This window comes from Pollachius pollachius (assembly GCF_949987615.1).
Source record: "Pollachius pollachius genome assembly, chromosome: 14".
In the NCBI taxonomy this organism is placed as follows: Eukaryota; Metazoa; Chordata; class Actinopteri; order Gadiformes; family Gadidae; genus Pollachius; species Pollachius pollachius.
The window spans coordinates 8,683,587-8,700,140 of record NC_136947.1 but is presented as its reverse complement, the minus strand read 5'-3'; the positions used below and the strand labels follow the sequence as shown (position 1 = coordinate 8,700,140).

Here is a 16,554-nt window from a genome sequence, read left to right as displayed (position 1 = left end):
CAGCTCTGCTTCTGGATTTGACTGGAGAAGATGGCGGCCTCCTTAGGTTTGTATGTTTTGGGCTTGTTTCATGGGACTAAAATCATGTGTACATTTGCAGCGACGACACGCAAGCGCACAGGGGGAAGGGGCCTATTTTAATAGATTCATCGGTGGACCGAGGCGGGGGTTATGTCGCTTAAGCGGCCGACTTAGTGCGAGGCGCGATCCATCACGGAACCGTCCGTCGTTGTGAGGAGGAGGAGGAGGCTGGCGTGCATGCTAAAGCTAGCCCGGAGGAATGCGTTGAGTCCCGACTGGCTATGAGAGGGACCACACGCTGGGAAGTCAAACGCATGCAGAACCAAACGCTGTTGTCGCATCTTCAGCGGGCTGCACACACAAACGCACGGCTATCGGTAAAGCCAGCGCGGCACCGCCCCGGTGCCGCGGTGGCGTTACCGATAGCCGTGCGGTAGTGCTATTGGTAACGCGCTTTTGCGGTGTTACCGATATCTGTGCGGTAGTGCTATTGTTAACGCGCTTCTGCGGCTTTACCGAAAGCCGTGTGGTAGTGTGTGCGCTACAACCGGCTATGGGTAACGCCAGCGCGGCATCTGGGCGGTGGATGCGCATTGTGTGCATACGGTTTGCGCACAGGTGCGGCGCCGTTGGCGACAACAACGCCACCACAGCTCAGCAGTGCCCAGTTTCCCCCTACGACCAGCCTTCAATATAACTCACTTGGACGTAAATCCAGTATTGAAAGCAATGCGTGATGCGGATGTTGATTTATTTATGGCGCTGTTGCACCGAGGGCTGAATGTGAGATCAAAACGGTGTTTGATGGTCTTCCGTGACGTCTGACGGCGTTGCGCCAGGTGTGGGCCGATGGGCGCTCTGATGGCTCTGGGTATTGGTGCACCATGTTGTTGTGCACCATGCATGCACACCTCGGTGTGTTTTTGGTGCGTTATTGGTTTCCCGCGAAATACACGGAACCGCGCGTCGTGTCACCAGGAAGCGTCGGTTCAGATTCTGAAAGCATGAATGACTATTTTGCTGGTTGCTATTTGCAACCAGCTATTTGCTATTGCTATTTTTGGTTGCTGTTTACTAAAATTATGAAAATATTGCAAAATACTATTGCTTGAACCGGAATCGGTCAGGACACAATTGAGATCAGAACCCACTTTCATTCGACATGGGACGGTCTTGCATAGTAACCACCGAAACCGCTCGATGCATAACTATATGTACCGAAAGCCGTCTGCTGTGATAACCTACAGAAAACGTGACTGTTAGGAACAAACTAACAAGGCATCACCCATTGGCTACGCTTTCACTTATCGTCCATCTCAGTTGAATGCTGGTCAAACTGAGATGTGTTTCCTTTAAGGGATTTTCTGTTTGCAAGAACAATGTCTAGCTATTTACTCCATACATGTATATATGTAACTCAAATATAGAAATGCATCTTTATGCCTTAAAGACTTGCTCATATTTGGCTCATGGGCAAAAAAGGACAAGGTTCAACTGACTCATTAAGGTTTTGGTTGAATTACCTTTTACCCACACCTGTGCTTGTCAATGGCCACAGAGTGCCCATTACTTACATATGTTATTGAAAGTGGCCCTGTGGAGACCAAGCTTGAAAGCCAGACTTTCCTGTTTTCTTTCTCTGAGCCGGTAGGAGGGATCGTCAGCTACAGAAAGCCAGTAGTGATCTATAGAAGCAAAGAGTAGGCCTGTGATTGACTCCTAATCCCATCTATTCAAACAAAATCAGTGGCACTGTTTTTCCAGCCTCTACCTCATCAAACCTGTTTGCTTTTTGACCTGGGAGTTGGCCTGTGTCTCATGCCTTTGAGTATCACTCACTGTTAAGAGAGGAGCTGCCAAGTTAGACTTGTTGTTCCTAGAGCATATAAGCTTGAGGCGTTCATAGCGTGATGGGTTCCGACATGTGTCGTTTCAGTTCCTTTGCGTTTTTTTTAAATCCACGCGTCGACACTGGCCTATATAATGGCAGGAAAGGTGCATGTGTCATTCTGAAAGGTGGTGCCAAAAGCACCCTTATATGGTGGGCTACTTACTGGGTTAAAGGTTCCGTGAGTCTGGACTGCATTGTGTTAGAAGCTATGAAAATGAGCAATGGTTAGTTTCCTGAATATGCATCAGCAAAAGTCATCCTGTTTGTGTTGCAAGCACTGGTTGCAATAATGTTTGTTTGCAGGGATATCAGTGGTGGTTAGTGTTGGAAGGTAGTGGGTGGGGTTACTCAAGACGTATTTCCCCTCACACAGACCCAGAATGAATGTGTTATTGGGCCGTTGGCTGTAGTCTTTGCGGTGTGTTCAAAGGGCAACTTGATGGGCAAGACACAGGCGACTAGGCAACAGTATGCCCTCGTCACGGATAGTTCTCTTGCGCTGGTTTGGTGTGTCAGGGCCTTTACCCCTCAACACCAGACAGTGTGTACATTAAAATGCGGTCGAGGGTGTTCACAATATGTATGAACCATTATAAAGTTGTGATGATAAACCGGATCTTGTTCAAATAAAGCCTTCATGGTTGACTGCGCTGTCGCTGTGTAAATCTGTGTATGAACCGCTGTATCTCGCTTTGGCGTCTGCTAAATGCCCTAAAATGTAAATGTAGTCTGCGATTGTGTAACGTGATCACATGCCGTTCAGATATGGTTCCATGTCGACGCAACCTAATGAACACACTCTTCAACGCAGTCGTGAACCTCATTTGGTTCTGCGTCAGCTTTTAGTGAGCGAACCAATCACAGCCCTTGCTGCTGCGTCGCCTTGACGGAAGGTTAGAAGGATTTTTGGAGGCGCATGTCAGGCCTAATAATGGGTCCGTAAACCCCCTTGTGTCGACATGGATCCATAAATGAGCCTTTAGTGCTTTGGGGTAAGACCGCTGGTATTGGTGTATCCCTAACAACAATGTTCAGTAGTGTTTTGGTTGTTGGGGTTCAAATTAGCAGTTCTACCTAACTTTTTCCTTAGACACGCTATGCAGGTCGAGTGTTAACGTGTGCTGCCTCTGCCCTTGTGCACCGCAGGAGTCAAAGTTCCACGCAATTTCCGCCTACTGGATGAGCTAGAGGAGGGACAGAAGGGGGTGGGGGACGGCACAGTGAGCTGGGGACTGGAGGACGACGAGGACATGACCCTCACGCGGTGGACGGGGATGATCATCGGACCGGCCAGAGTAAGCCTCACCCGGCGGCCCGCACCACACGTTGCCCCCGTGGGTCGACTTCCCAAACACACGGCGCTTAAGGGTCCCATATTGTACCACCGGGTGTGAGTGGGATTAGCCGTGACTAGCCGTTTTGAAAATCGGCCTCCTCTGATATCACGTTGGGGCGTGTCCACCTACATGTATGATGGATAGATGAGCAACGTTTGCTACAGTCCACCGGGTAGGCTCGCAGACTGATCTATCAAGCGTACATCTAGGTGGACACGCCTACTTGGGATGTCACTAAAACACAGGGATAGGCCGATTTTCTAAACGGCTTGTAATGGCTGATCACACTCACACCTGGTGGTATAATATGGGACCTTTAAGGCCATGAGTCAAATTAAGTTTTGCCTCTAATTATTCCTGTTTTTGTAAAAATAAATTTAAATCTGTATGGTGCTGTTCTTTCTCATACCAAATCAAAGTAGGCCAGTCCGAGGGATTTGGTCCAAACACAGGCCGACCGTTTTAAGCTAAAAGTCTTTCAAAGTATTTCATCTCCTTTTTGAGCACATTTGCTTGCTGACCTGCGACAAAGTTTGTTTGTTCTTGACCTTTTTTTAAAGTTCATAATGCCTTGAGCGAAACGACCTTCGTAACATGTTCCTCTTTGCTTTGCAGACGTATTACGAGAACAGGATATACAGTCTGAAGGTGGAGTGTGGACAGAGGTACCCCGAGGTGGCCCCGACCGTACGATTTGTAACAAAAATTAGTATGAATGGGATAAACTCCAATGGCATGGTGAGTGGATTCTTATGCTAGGGTTGTTCTTGTTTTTCTAGGAAAGTCTTCTACACTTTGAAGTATCGTGAGTTATAAAATAAAATGGTATTTTACATTGAGGGCATGTAGCAGAGGTTTTTATCCAAAGCGACCTACAATAAGTACATTTGACAAAACAAAAGAGAAACAACATATCTGTCGGTACAGTAAGGATGTGCATAGAACCAAGTGCCAAGCACTAACAATCGCTAGGTTAACCCGTTCCCTGTATACAACAAGACAGCTAGGATAAGATGCTACACAATGCTGTGTAGTATTTTTAAGGTATACTATTGTTATATTATTGAGGGAACTTCCCGCTAGAATAACTGATATAACAAATCTTTGTGTCTGTTTTGGCCACAGGTGGATTCACGTAGCATACCAATGTTAGCAAACTGGAAAAATACGTATAGCATTAAGGCGGTTCTCGAAGAGCTACGGCGCCTCATGACATCCAGAGAAAACACGAAGCTTCCACAGCCGCCCGAAGGACAGACGTACAACTAGCTCCACCGGATTGTTTTTACCCTCTGTCTTAAACCTTACTCTCTTAGAAACATTGTGTAAATCACTGAGACGCTCACTTGGCACTTCCGACAATAATGTCTGCAACAGCAAGATTGGTATTTTTATTTTTATTATTATTATTATTATTATTTAGCTCATTCTGAATAAAAGTGTCCTGCAGTTAAGCACTAGGTAGTTATAGTGGTTGAAGTTGCAAGTGTACCGGTAGTCCCCCTGAGTTGTGTAAAGTTATACTTTTGGTTATTTTGTCCCTATGGTTAAAATGTTTGAGATCTTCCAGTATGCGTTAGCTTTGGTGAGGGGGGGAGCATGGCGGGATTAACGAGGCAGTGAGTCCCCACTTTAGTGTTGTTCAAACGACTAAAGCAAGTTGCGAGACCATGTGAGCGATGGCATGTTATCATGTCACTAATAAAACGGGGAAAGACTATTTTTTGAGTTTGAACGTTCAGATGTTCCTCGCTGTGGATCGCCACGCCGCCACAGCGACTTCGAGCCCTGGCTTCTCGGTCTCCACGTGTCGCCGTGCGGGAGATTGACGTTATGCGCCTGTGTTGACATGCGCGTCTCCCTGTACCGGGACGCGCCGCCCATCTGTTTATGTTCAGCAGCTCTTTAAAATGTAACGTCCTCTATTCTGAAACCCTTGCATTTAATGAAATTGGCAGGTGAATGAATTTGGGATTTTTCTGAAAATTAAAAAATCGCTTGGAATGAAGAAAGTGGCTCTCATCTCCTCTATCCCGAGCATGTCACGTTTCTCCTCTTCTCTCTCTAAAGATATCCTCGGAAGTGTCTCCCGACGGCAAAGTAATTTACGATTATTCATTTATTAGGATTTAATGGTCCCTCTGGGATTTCTCACCATGACAGACAGAGCAGATGATGAATCTTCTGGGTGACCTCATCACCTTACGTATGACGTAACAAGGTTAGTCATTGGCCAACACTTCGATGGCGATATGCTTTTACATTAGTTTTCAGCATTGATTAATAACTGCTGTTTCTGCTTATAAATAAGCCATCCAAATCAGAGCTGAACACGTGTAATGCTTAAGATAAACAAATCACATTAGTTGCCTTTTAGACTGTATTTAATCATATGCAGCCCTAGAAGCTTGCTGAATACCTATTATGTGGTTGATTTATGTAATTGACTAAACTTTGCATTTCATCACGTGAACTGTTAAAAATATATATTTGCAGCCATGCAGAAAACATTGCCACTGTTTCTCAATGTTTTCAGTCTCTTGCGGTTGGAAGAATATTGGGTCATATTCAAGATGCAATTCAGGCAATTTTCCCACATTTTGACTGTTATTCGGCCAGGTCAGAATCGGATATTGTGTAGACAGAAAAAACTCTCTTCCTCCCTTCCGTTATGGGTGCTGGGTTGGGAATAAGTTATCTCACAGCAAAACCCAATCAGGGGCATGAATCAATGTTCCTAATTAATTCATTACAATTTCTAATATGCATGATGTGCAATCAATCCGGGCGCTGTGCACATTGTACCGGTTATCGTGGCCTACTTAACTTTTATTTCGAACAAAACTATTCCATCGTCAGTGTAGACTTGGTGAAAAAACCTGATGCCACAAAAAGCATTTCTGGAACCAGAAGCAAAGTCCTCTGCATTGACATCTACTGTGTGATGGACGGCCACTTACTGGGGGACCAGCAGCATATTGCCCATCTGACCTCTGACCCATCTCTGCTGCAGCAGCCAGACTGTCGTCTATGCTGTCGACGCGTCTTCAAGCTTTTCATTAAACGCCACAACATCTTACCATAGATGGAGGGACCGTCTATTTGTTCTTCGTGATACAATCACTATATTTGTAACCAAAACAACGACAACATTGTATTTGCATTGCATGAAGACTTCCCTATAAAATGTTTGCTTAGTAGTCCTACCCAAATAAATATAATATTTTAATCTGCTGATTAGCACATTTGGGAACCATTTGGTGGTCTATTAGCGCGTTGGGGATATGTTGGCCACTTCACACACAAAACTTGTGTATCAAAAGTCTCTTCTTTATTCGTCGGTGTTCACATCCAAGGATTTATTGCCAAGGAGGGGGATTTTAAGAGTGTTTCGCTGATTCTTAAGAACCCATCTTCTAAAACCGTATACAGCGCGACGCTCCATCAATACCGACATGACGCTTGCGTCCTTCCCCCGCTAGAGGGCGCCCCTCGCCCGTGTGTGTCGCTGACTGAGCCGAGGCCAGACAGACGTGTGACTAGGAGACAGGACTGAAATACCCAAACACTGGACCAGTGCAGTGCTAGGCTTCCAGCTTCCATTTGGCCATGTTGTCATTATTTCTCAGAGCGAGTATGGCTCTCGCTCTGAGCTAGGTCCTAGAGAAAGTGTGAACAGCCAACGGTTGAAGATGTCCCTATTTGTCTTCTGGAGTGCAATCATCACTGTGATGAATACATATGGTTAAGGCTTAATTTAGGCAATTACAGCTCTGAATGCAAGACGTATTGCAGGCGTATCTAAACTGCAGGGTTTTATAAGTCAGGGAGACCCATCTAAACTGGTATCTGTGTGTGTGTGTGTGTGTGTGTGTGTGTTTCTGTTTGTGTGTATCAGTGTGTGTGTGTGTTCATCTGTGTGTATGTGTGTGTGCATGTGTATGATTGTGTGTGTGTGTGTGTGTATGTGTGTGTGCATGTATGTGTGCATGTGTATGATTGTGTGTGTGTATATTGGTGTGTGGATGTATGTGTATCTTTGAATCTGTGTGTGTGTGTATCTGTGTGTTTGCGTCTGTATCTGTGTGTGTGTGTGTGGGGGGGGGGGTATCTGTGTGTGTGTGTGTGTGTGTGTGTTGTGAAGATGACTCGGTGGGTCTGCAGCAGAGATCCAGAGTGACCTTCCTTTCTTGTGTGCCTGAGGCAACGTTTCCCTTTGCTGGTGTCAAAATGTCCATAAGGATCGTTTTGTTTCTCTTCATTCTTCCACCGTATCGTGATTCACTTTACATCTTGCCTCTCTTTGCATTTGTTACGCATGCTTCTTAACCCTTTAAAGATACAAGCTCACTTTGTTGCACCTTGTTAAATCAGTCTTCATAATATAATTTTCCCATATTCTAATGTTCACCTCGCTTCTTGTTTCTAGTTTGTTTCTCAAAATATTCCCGCTTTCCTAAATGTCATCTAAAAGTGAAGACAGCCAGGTCTGTAGCAGACTATTAACCTACAGCTCGGCTGACTCATCCTGATTCTGAACACAGATGAAGGCACAGATTTCATTTACTTCTGTTATTTTCACCCAGTCATGGTGAACCAGAATCGTGTTGTATTATACCTCTCGTTCCTCAATTCTCTCTCACAGTTTTCATCTCCTGCTTCCATCACAAGGTGCTTTAACCCCCCAGCGATCTTCCTGAAGAGACTGGGGGGGGAGGTTGGGGGGGTTTGAGGGGGTGAGCAGCAGAGAAGGCCGGGTGGCAGTGATCTAAGTTGGGCAGGAATGCGTGGGAGGAGGAGAAGGAGGAGGAGGGCGACAGAAGGCCACCCCGTCTCCGCGCTGTCTGACTCCTCTCTCCAAACCCCAGACCTTGGCGAGCAGGTCGTCGTCTCCTCACCACACTTCACCTTCTGCCCGGCCCAGGGGTCGAGGGGTCGGATCGTGTGAGTTCAGATACTGTAAAGAGCTTTGTCTTGTTTATGGCTCACCTCTGGAGGTGGGAATGTCCCTGCTGGTGCATGTGTCTTCACCGTCTGGGGGAGCCAGACTTCTGCTGCTCGCACACCCAACGCCGCAACGGCTCTGTACTTAGGAGGAAGAGACACTGCTGTCAAAGGAGAGACAGCTCCGGAGGCAAAGCCACCTGCAAAAATGGACGTGAGGGGTGTGTGTGTAAGGGGGGTGGGGAGATGTGTGCGTGTGTGTTTGTGTGTGTGTGTCTGTGTCTGTGTGTGTTTGTGGGGGCAGCAGGGGTCTTTGGGTGAGAAAATAGGCGATTGTGTTTCCGTGGCATTTGCTGTTTCCCATATATTCATGTTTGTTTTTTGGTAAATTTATTTATGAAAAAAGGAAATACTGAGAAACGTTTTGCATGGTTTACCCTATATTATCTCCATTTGTTGCTCCAGCTTACTGTGTGTGTATTACAGTGATCTGGATATGAATAACCTGCTCATGTGAGAACGAGAGTACGTGTGTGGTATGTTTATATGTATGCGTATGTATATGTATATGTATGTATGTGTATTTGTGTGTGTGTCTGTCTGTCTGTGTGTGTGTGTGTGTGTGTGTGTGTGTGTGAAGGTGTGTGTGTGTGTGTGTGAAGGTGTGAGTGTGCGCTTGCGTGCGTGTCTGGTGTGTGTGCTTGTGTGCGTGCGTGCCTGTGTGTGTGTGTGTGTGTGTGTGTGTGTGAAGGTGTGAGTGTGCGCTTGCGTGCGTGTCTGGTGTGTGTGCTTGTGTGCGTGCGTGCCTGTGTGTGTGTGTGTGTGTGTGTGTGCGACCGGGGAGGTGGATTGGATCCATATGCCGGTCGGGGGCTCTTCTCTGGGTTATTGACATGCGCCACGGTGCGAGCTCTTAGAGCCTCCCCCGCCGCCCGGCTGTCTACTTAAGGTCATTCTGTATGCTTATGGATGGAAACACGCCTGCCTGACGCAGGAGCTGTTAAGGGGAAAGCTGGGGAGGAACGTCCACACACCGGCCGTCCTCGGAGGCATTAAGTAGCCCTAGTATCTGGAACACGGAGGCTATTGAATAGTCAATGTGTTGTCTGTTGCAATCTGCTCCCCTGGGGTTCAGAGTGACACGGGAGTCCGTCTCTCCTCCCGCACAGAGAGGGAGGGGGAGAGAGAGGGAGAAGGAGAGAGAGAAAGAGGGAGGGAGGGGGAGAGAGAGAGGGAGGGGGAAGGAGAGAGAGAGGGGGAGATGGAGAGAGAGAGGGTGGGAGGGAGAGAGAGAGATGACCAAATATTTTGTGTACTTACTGCATTCCAGGTTATTTATACAGAAAGAGAGAAGAGGGGAGGGGGGAGGAGGGGGGTAGCCAGTAGACTTCATGTCTCTGCTCAGCGGGAACTATTAAATTACTGCTGGATGTTTTTAATTACCTCTCATAAAGGCTGGAACACAACACTTGTGCCGCGTCGGGGCAGCATGATGTCTCGCGTGTTGAGGGGGAAACACTAGCTCGCACTTAATCACGGTGGTCCCCGTGTGATCCTGGCGTTGGAAACGTGACTTTGTGAGGGAAAAGTGAGCGTTCGCTGCTCGGGCTGGCGTGAGGCAGAGGAAGTGGGTAATAAAAACGATGGGGAAGGGGAAAGAAAGAGAGGGAGAGATGTAAAAAAAAAAAAGAGAAAAAGGACCCAACTCGGCGGCCGGGCTGGAGCCAGTGATTCTGAGATCCACTTAATTGCTCTTAAATGAAAACGATTTCTGGCTCCCAGTTGCTGTGTTTAAAGTCAAATCCCACATGCGGGCCCGTTCCAGCCAAGCGGTGGCTCTCCTCTTGGTGCCAGTGCGCACTAATCCAGCTCCTCCACTGGTGATATTATTAATAAGGCTGGCCCTGCTTCGGCTCACAGGCAGCAATCAAAGATAAATAAATGACTAGAACACAACTAAAGGGAAGAAAGAACAAACACACCAGCTACTGTGCTGTTTGTCTTCCATGGAGCGTCAAAGGCGGTCTGAACAAGTACAGCCAACTATTACAATTATGTTGATCATTTTTTATTTATTCAGTGCTGCAGACTTTAAATTGTGCCGTGAGCCTTGACAACCATTAAGACAAATGAACGCCTTGGCGCTGATAATGACGACAATCGCTCATTGTAAGACGCCGTTGCAATATTCATTTTTATGTTGTTTTGCAGGAGATCTGACATCATCAGTGCGCTCGTATCTTCAAAAGTCCTCCGCCTGAACATTTTATGGTGCATATTTACAATTATAACTGTTTAAACGTCCTTGAACATAATCTTTTGTATTTGTGTGTGCGTGTGTATCTGTATGCGTGTATTCGTGCGTATTTGTCTGCGTGCATGTGCGCTCGTCGTGGCCGTTATTCACGGAGAACCTTGTGTGTGTGTCGCTGTCGCATACTTCAACGAAAATTCAAACACACTAACCTTGCGCGCGTCCACTTCGGAGGCGCGCAAGTAACAAGTTACAATTGCACGTCTCGTTGGGCGGACTCTACCAAGACCCCAAGCCCCGCCCACCTCGGAGCGGTGATGTCACGCCGCGCTGTCATGTCATGTCAGCCCTTCCTTTGTACTCATTAATTGTCGAGAGAAGTGTGTCACATCCTGTCAGGCTGACGGCTGGGGTCCCTGTGGCCGGCTGCGTGCACGGGGCCCGCACTAGGTCTATTGTGGCCCCCGCCGGCCCCACAGAGGAGAGGCTGTCCCCGCAGGAGAGCAGACAATACTGGGAAGGAAGAGGAGGGAATCGTGTGTGTGTGTGTGTGTGTGTGTGTGTGTGTGTGTGTGTGTGTGTGTGTGTGTGCGCGTGTGCATACATGTATTTGTGGGTGAATGCATGTGTGTGATATGTGTATGGCGGGAGTGTCTTTCCGTGTGTGTGTGTGTTGTAAGTGCTATCTGCGTCAGTTCTTGTGCATGCCTGTCTATGTGCTTGTGTGCGTGGAGGCGTGTGCGTGCGCGTGTATTTGCGTGTATGAATATATGTGTGTGTGTGCCTGCTCTGCCTCGTGTCTCCTCCTCTCGTTCTTCCCCTTACAACTTCTTGACTTTTTGCCCTCCCCTGAAGGCCGTCTTCGTCATCTGCCTCGCCTTCGCATGGTCGTAATGAGCAGCGACCAACGCTTTCTGTTCTCCCAGCCATCGCCTCGCTCTCCTCACACGTTCTCCTCCCTACCGCTGAGCTCAAAAGCGGAGGTTTACCGACCGTCCAACAGGGTCTGTAGTGTTTGGCTCCGGCTGCGATCCACCTGCTGTTCGTTAGCGACCCTGCCCGTATAAAACTATAAAACCATAAAACATTTACATGGGAGACATGACTTTTACGGCCTGAAATGTAACCAGGATTAAAGGTTTTTATAACGCTGCTTTTATCTGCTGCGGAGGGGGGTACCATGGCTTCTCTGGAGCCTGTTCATGTGTGAGTTGGTTCCTCTGATATCTATGCTGGTCTCTCTCTGCCACACAGATCTACATATATGGTTAGAATCAGAGGGTTCCCGAATGAACCCTGAACGCTCATTTGATGGCAGAGGCAGAAACATGGTCGGGGTGGAAGATTGAATAGAAAAGTAATCTGCGGCCTTGGGCAGTGGTCGCAATTTCACTCATGACTCTGCGGCTGCAGCGCAGTCACACAATCAAAACACACACAAACGCACACACACAACCACACAGGCACACACACCAGCACACACGCATGCACACACACACACACACTCACACACACGCACACACTCACACACACATGCACAAATCCCCCCCCCACCCCCCACATACACACACACAGGGACACACACACACACACATACACACACACACACACACAAGAGAGCAAGGGGCTTACAGTTCCTCAGCCTCTAGCCCACTTGAAAACATGCCTCCTAACCATAAAAGATGATGCGTCGGGTTACGACGCAGACAAGAGGGGTTAGCCGGGGAGGGAGAAATAAGAGGTCGAAGTATTTCCATGGCTCCTGCAGCGGTCGGTGCTCTCATAGCCCTGGCATGAGCTCAGTGGCGTGTGGCTGCGTTGTGCTCCATCAGCACTGTTCTCTTTCCTCCCTCTGTGAGGATCCATGTCTTAGCTAACTAGTCATTGGCCTAGTCCCCCCTGACCCCCGTCCGTCCCGCTTCTAGTCCTCTCCTCTCCCCGAATCCCCTCTGTCCCTCACCCTCTCTCCCTCTCTGGTCTCCCCTGGTCTCCTCTGGTCTCCTGTGGTCTCCTCTGGTCTCCTCTGGTCTCCTTGTTCCCTCTGGTCTCCTCTGGTCTCCTCTGGTCTCCCCTGGCCTCCTGTGGTCTCCTGTGGTCTCCTCTGGTCTCCTCTGGTCTCCCCTGATCTCCTTTGGTCTCCTCTGGTCTCCTCTGGTCTCCTTGTTCCCTCTGGTCTTCTCTGGTCTCCTCTGGTCTCCTCTGGTCTCCACTGGTCTCCTCTGGTCTCCTCTGGCCTCCTTGTTCCCTCTGGTCTCCTGTGGTCTCCTCTGGTGTCCTCTGGTCTCCTCTGGTCTCCACTGGTCTCCTCTGGCCTCCTTGTTCCCTCTGGTCTTCTCTGGTCTCCACTGATCTCCTGAGGGCCCTGAGTGACAGCCTGGTGAACACAGAGAGCCGAGCAGTGCCAGGGGGCCCAGGGGCCGCCACACAGGGCCCTCAGAGGGCCCGGCTGCAGCACGTTGGCGCTGTGCTCTGTACCGCTGCACGGCGGCGGGCCGCGTCCCGGCGGGAACGAGACCAAGTTGTCATTATTTCAATAAAGCCTGAAATAAGCGCTTTTATTATTATTTCATTTGTTTTTTAACGAGGGTGGCAATTATCATTCTGAGCCGAGTTATGAAGCACTTTATTGTTGTTGTTGTTATTGTTTTTTAAAAGCAGCCCTCTCTTTAGTGGTTCATTGGAATCTGACCGTCATGGAAACTGTGGGTAGAAACAATTGACAATAACATCGACTGGGGGGGGGTGGTCGAGATTGGGGAGGTGGGAAATACATTTGTTCAGCTGGCAGCTGAGGACCACTGACCGAAGGACAAGGTCTCTGTGGTCCGGGGGGGTTGGAGGGGGGGGGGGGGGGGGGGGGGTGACAGGCAGCGGACCCCCGCTAATGCAAATATCAAGAATCCGGTAGCCAGGAATATCTCCCCAGCACCACGGAGAAGGAACTGGGGCAAGGAGAGAGGGATTGAAAGTGAATCGTGATGTGTTGTGTGTGTGTGTGTGTGTGTGTGTGTGTGTGTGTGTGTATGTGTGTGTGTGTGTGTGTGTGTGTCTGTGTGTGTATGTGTGCGCGTGTGTTTAACTGTGTATGTCTGTGACTTTGTGTGAGTGCGTTTGAGTATGTTCAAGTGTGTGTGTGTGTGTGTGTGGGGGTGTGCGTGCGTGTGTGTGTGTGCGGCTGTGTGTGTGTGTGTGTGTGTGTGTGTGTGACAATGTTTGTGTGTGTGTGTGTGTGTGTGTGTGTGTTATGTGTTTGTGTGTGTGGAAGAATGGAGACAGCTTACTGGTCGGCTGAAGGCCATCTCTCGGTACGGGGTCAGCGACCCTGAGACACTAGGCAAGAACACAGCACAGGCAGGGAGGAGGAGGTGGAGGAGGAGGTGGAGGAGGAAGGAGGGGTTGGGGCCGGGGTTGGGTGGGGGCGGTGAAAAGGAACTCATAAAAGTCACATTTGTTGGTGATGCATGAGGAAGTGAAGCCAGCTTTGGCACATGTGTCTGCGGTGCTAAATTAACTGTTAACACAAATAATCAAAGTGCAGGGCCCATTGAGCACTGGCGCCAGTGAAATGAGGGGGAGAGGCTGGCTGCTCCGCGGGCGTCTCGCTCTGCTCGCTGAGAGGGCTGAGGGAGGAGGAACTCGCCGGGCTCCGAGCAGGTGGAGGGGTGGTCTGCAGCCGGGGAGGGGGGCCTTTCACAGGATGGAAGTGCTCTGCAAAAACAGAGGCGGTGGTGGCGGCGGTGGTGGCTGGTGGCGGCGGGGATGGCGTCCGCCCGCCACCCGGCAGAGGAAAGCACCGGCACTCTCCCGCTTTCCCGCTATTGTGTGGAAGCGTGTGTCTCGTTTTAGATCTTTTCTTCAGCGCTCGTCCTTTGGGGGCGAGAGCAGGAACGGCCTCCTTTGAATGTTTAATGATAATTAAATGCGGCCATTGTGCTCTTAAGAGCTGTGGTGGCTGGGGTGGTTGGGTCTTCTTATTGTTTGTTTTTGCGGGTGGGGGGGCAGGATTCTGAGCTTCCGTCCTCGGGCAACGAGAAAGTGTTGTGATAGCTCCGGACAGGACAATCGAGGGCGACGTGAGTCAGAGTGTAGCCGGGCGGGATATATCCTCGGAGGAGGCGATGTGTGGAAATGCGCTTATGTCATTGGTATTATCTCCGGAGTGACCGTTGAAGGGTCCGTTACAAAACCGTCTTTAAGTGCGTTGTCATTTTTCTGTGTTTTTAATGCTTTTAAAAGCTCCCCCCCCCCCCCCACACACACACTCCCTCCCTCGCCCCTCTCTCTCTTATTCAGTCGCCGTCGGGGGGAAGACAATGGCAGTGTGTGTGTATTAATTATCATTTAGCGACGTGAGAGAAGCGGGTGCTGAAAATAAATCAAAACAAGCCTTGTTAGGAGCTTAGCCACCCTGCCGCCGCGCTCCACACCGCGCCTCGAGGGCCAGCTTAGCACGTTGCGTAAGTGAATGATATTTAAATGGGCAATCAAGAGGAGCACTTTGTCTTTACAAGTTCATTTTGGTTCAATTTCACTTCATGAGAGAGAGGGGGGGGGGGGCATTGAGAGAGAAAGAGAGAGAGAGAGAGAGAGAGAGAGAGAGAGGGAGAGGGAGAGTGAAAGAGAGACAGACAGAGAGGGAGAATGGGTGAAAGAGGGAGAGACGGATGAAGAGGGATGAGGGAGAGACGGATGAAGAGGGATAGGGAAAGAGAGAAAAAGAGAAGGATAGAGAGAGGCAGAGAGAGAGAAAGTCAGAGAGACTGAGACTGAGCGAGCGAGCAGGGAAAAATAAATATAATTTGGAAAAAGTAATACCCTGCAGCCCGTGACATCAGCACAAAGGAAACTCAGCCCCCGACCTCCCCCCCCCACCCCCCGGTACGGTCCAGAGGAGCCCACAACTGGGCTGCAGACGGAGGCACGCTGGCGCCACAGTCATCATGTGTGTCAGTCAGTCGCAGGACTCACTGTTTTCCTTAGAGGATGAGCTAAGCCCCTCCTCCAGCCCTAACGATTTATTTTAGACTCTGGCGTTCAGGGACCCCCCCCCACCACACACACACACACACATGATTGCACACACACACACACACACACACACACACACACATGCTCGCACACACACACACACACATGCTCGCACACCCACGCGCACACACACAACACAAACGCTTTTCTTTCGGGGGTGAAAATCTCCCCGTTTATCTTGGCCATGTTGTTTCAATATCAACCAATCAGCTTAGCCTCCAGAGGAATGTCCCGGGACCCGCCCCTTTGCTTTCCCAATAGGCCCATTCATTTTGAGGACACAAGTTTAACATCTGGTTTGTGTTAGGGCTCCCCCCCTCCCCCTCTCTCCCCCCCCACTGCATCGGTTCCCATCCTGGACGCCAGCGCGCCGCCACTCGCCGGGACAAGGGGAGGGCAATCAGTCCTCCCCCCCACCCCCTGCCACCACCGCCGCCGCCGCCATATCACTTAACACGTTGTTTCATTTGATGTATGCACTTCTCCTTCCAATGCCCCCCCCCACCTCCTTCCCATTACCCCCTGCGGTCTGGTTCTTTAATAAGAGAGGGGGCCGTGAATCACTGTTTTGGATGCGTCTGGGAAATATTAATTTGAGTCGTGAATAGATGGAAGTGTTTGCCGGTGGTTGGAGCGTGTGTGTGATGAACGAGAGAGACAGGGAGAGAGAGAGCTCCGCACCACACATGAAGGGGCGACTGAAACATTAAGATAAAGGGCCTGTATTCAGATACATAAGTACAACGGTGTTGTAAAACCCTGCTGTGTTTTTACGCCACCCCCCCCCCCCCTGTGATCTCAAGCCCTCGGACCGCTGTCTGAGTGAGTTCCACAGGTGGCCACCACGTGTTGCCGTGGCATTGCTACCTGCTCAGGGAGGGCCGGCCGTTCCAGCAGGTGCAGGTTCCGAGTTATAGCCGCTGCAGCTGATAGCAGCGAAAGAGATAGCGAGAGAGAGAGAGAGAGAGAGAGAGAGAGAGAGAGAGAGAGAGAGAGAGGAGGGGAGAGAGTCATTCGGGCTGCAGCTTATCTGTCCCTACACCCTGCACCGCTTCTCTCCTCCACCACCACCACCACCA

At 49.5% G+C, this 16,554-nt stretch overlaps 1 protein-coding gene across 1 annotated transcript; it reads left to right on the top strand.

Annotated features, from left to right (window-relative positions):
- The first annotated feature begins 29 nt into the window (after positions 1-29).
- On the top strand, positions 30-5,541 carry ube2v2 (ubiquitin-conjugating enzyme E2 variant 2). Its single transcript, XM_079750399.1, has 4 exons — positions 30-46; positions 3,059-3,207; positions 3,865-3,987; positions 4,375-5,541. Exons 1-4 carry the CDS (start codon positions 31-33, stop codon positions 4,516-4,518), a joined length of 432 nt encoding a protein of 143 aa, XP_079606525.1. The 5' UTR covers position 30; the 3' UTR covers positions 4,519-5,541.
- Positions 5,542-16,554: the final 11,013 nt, after the last annotated feature.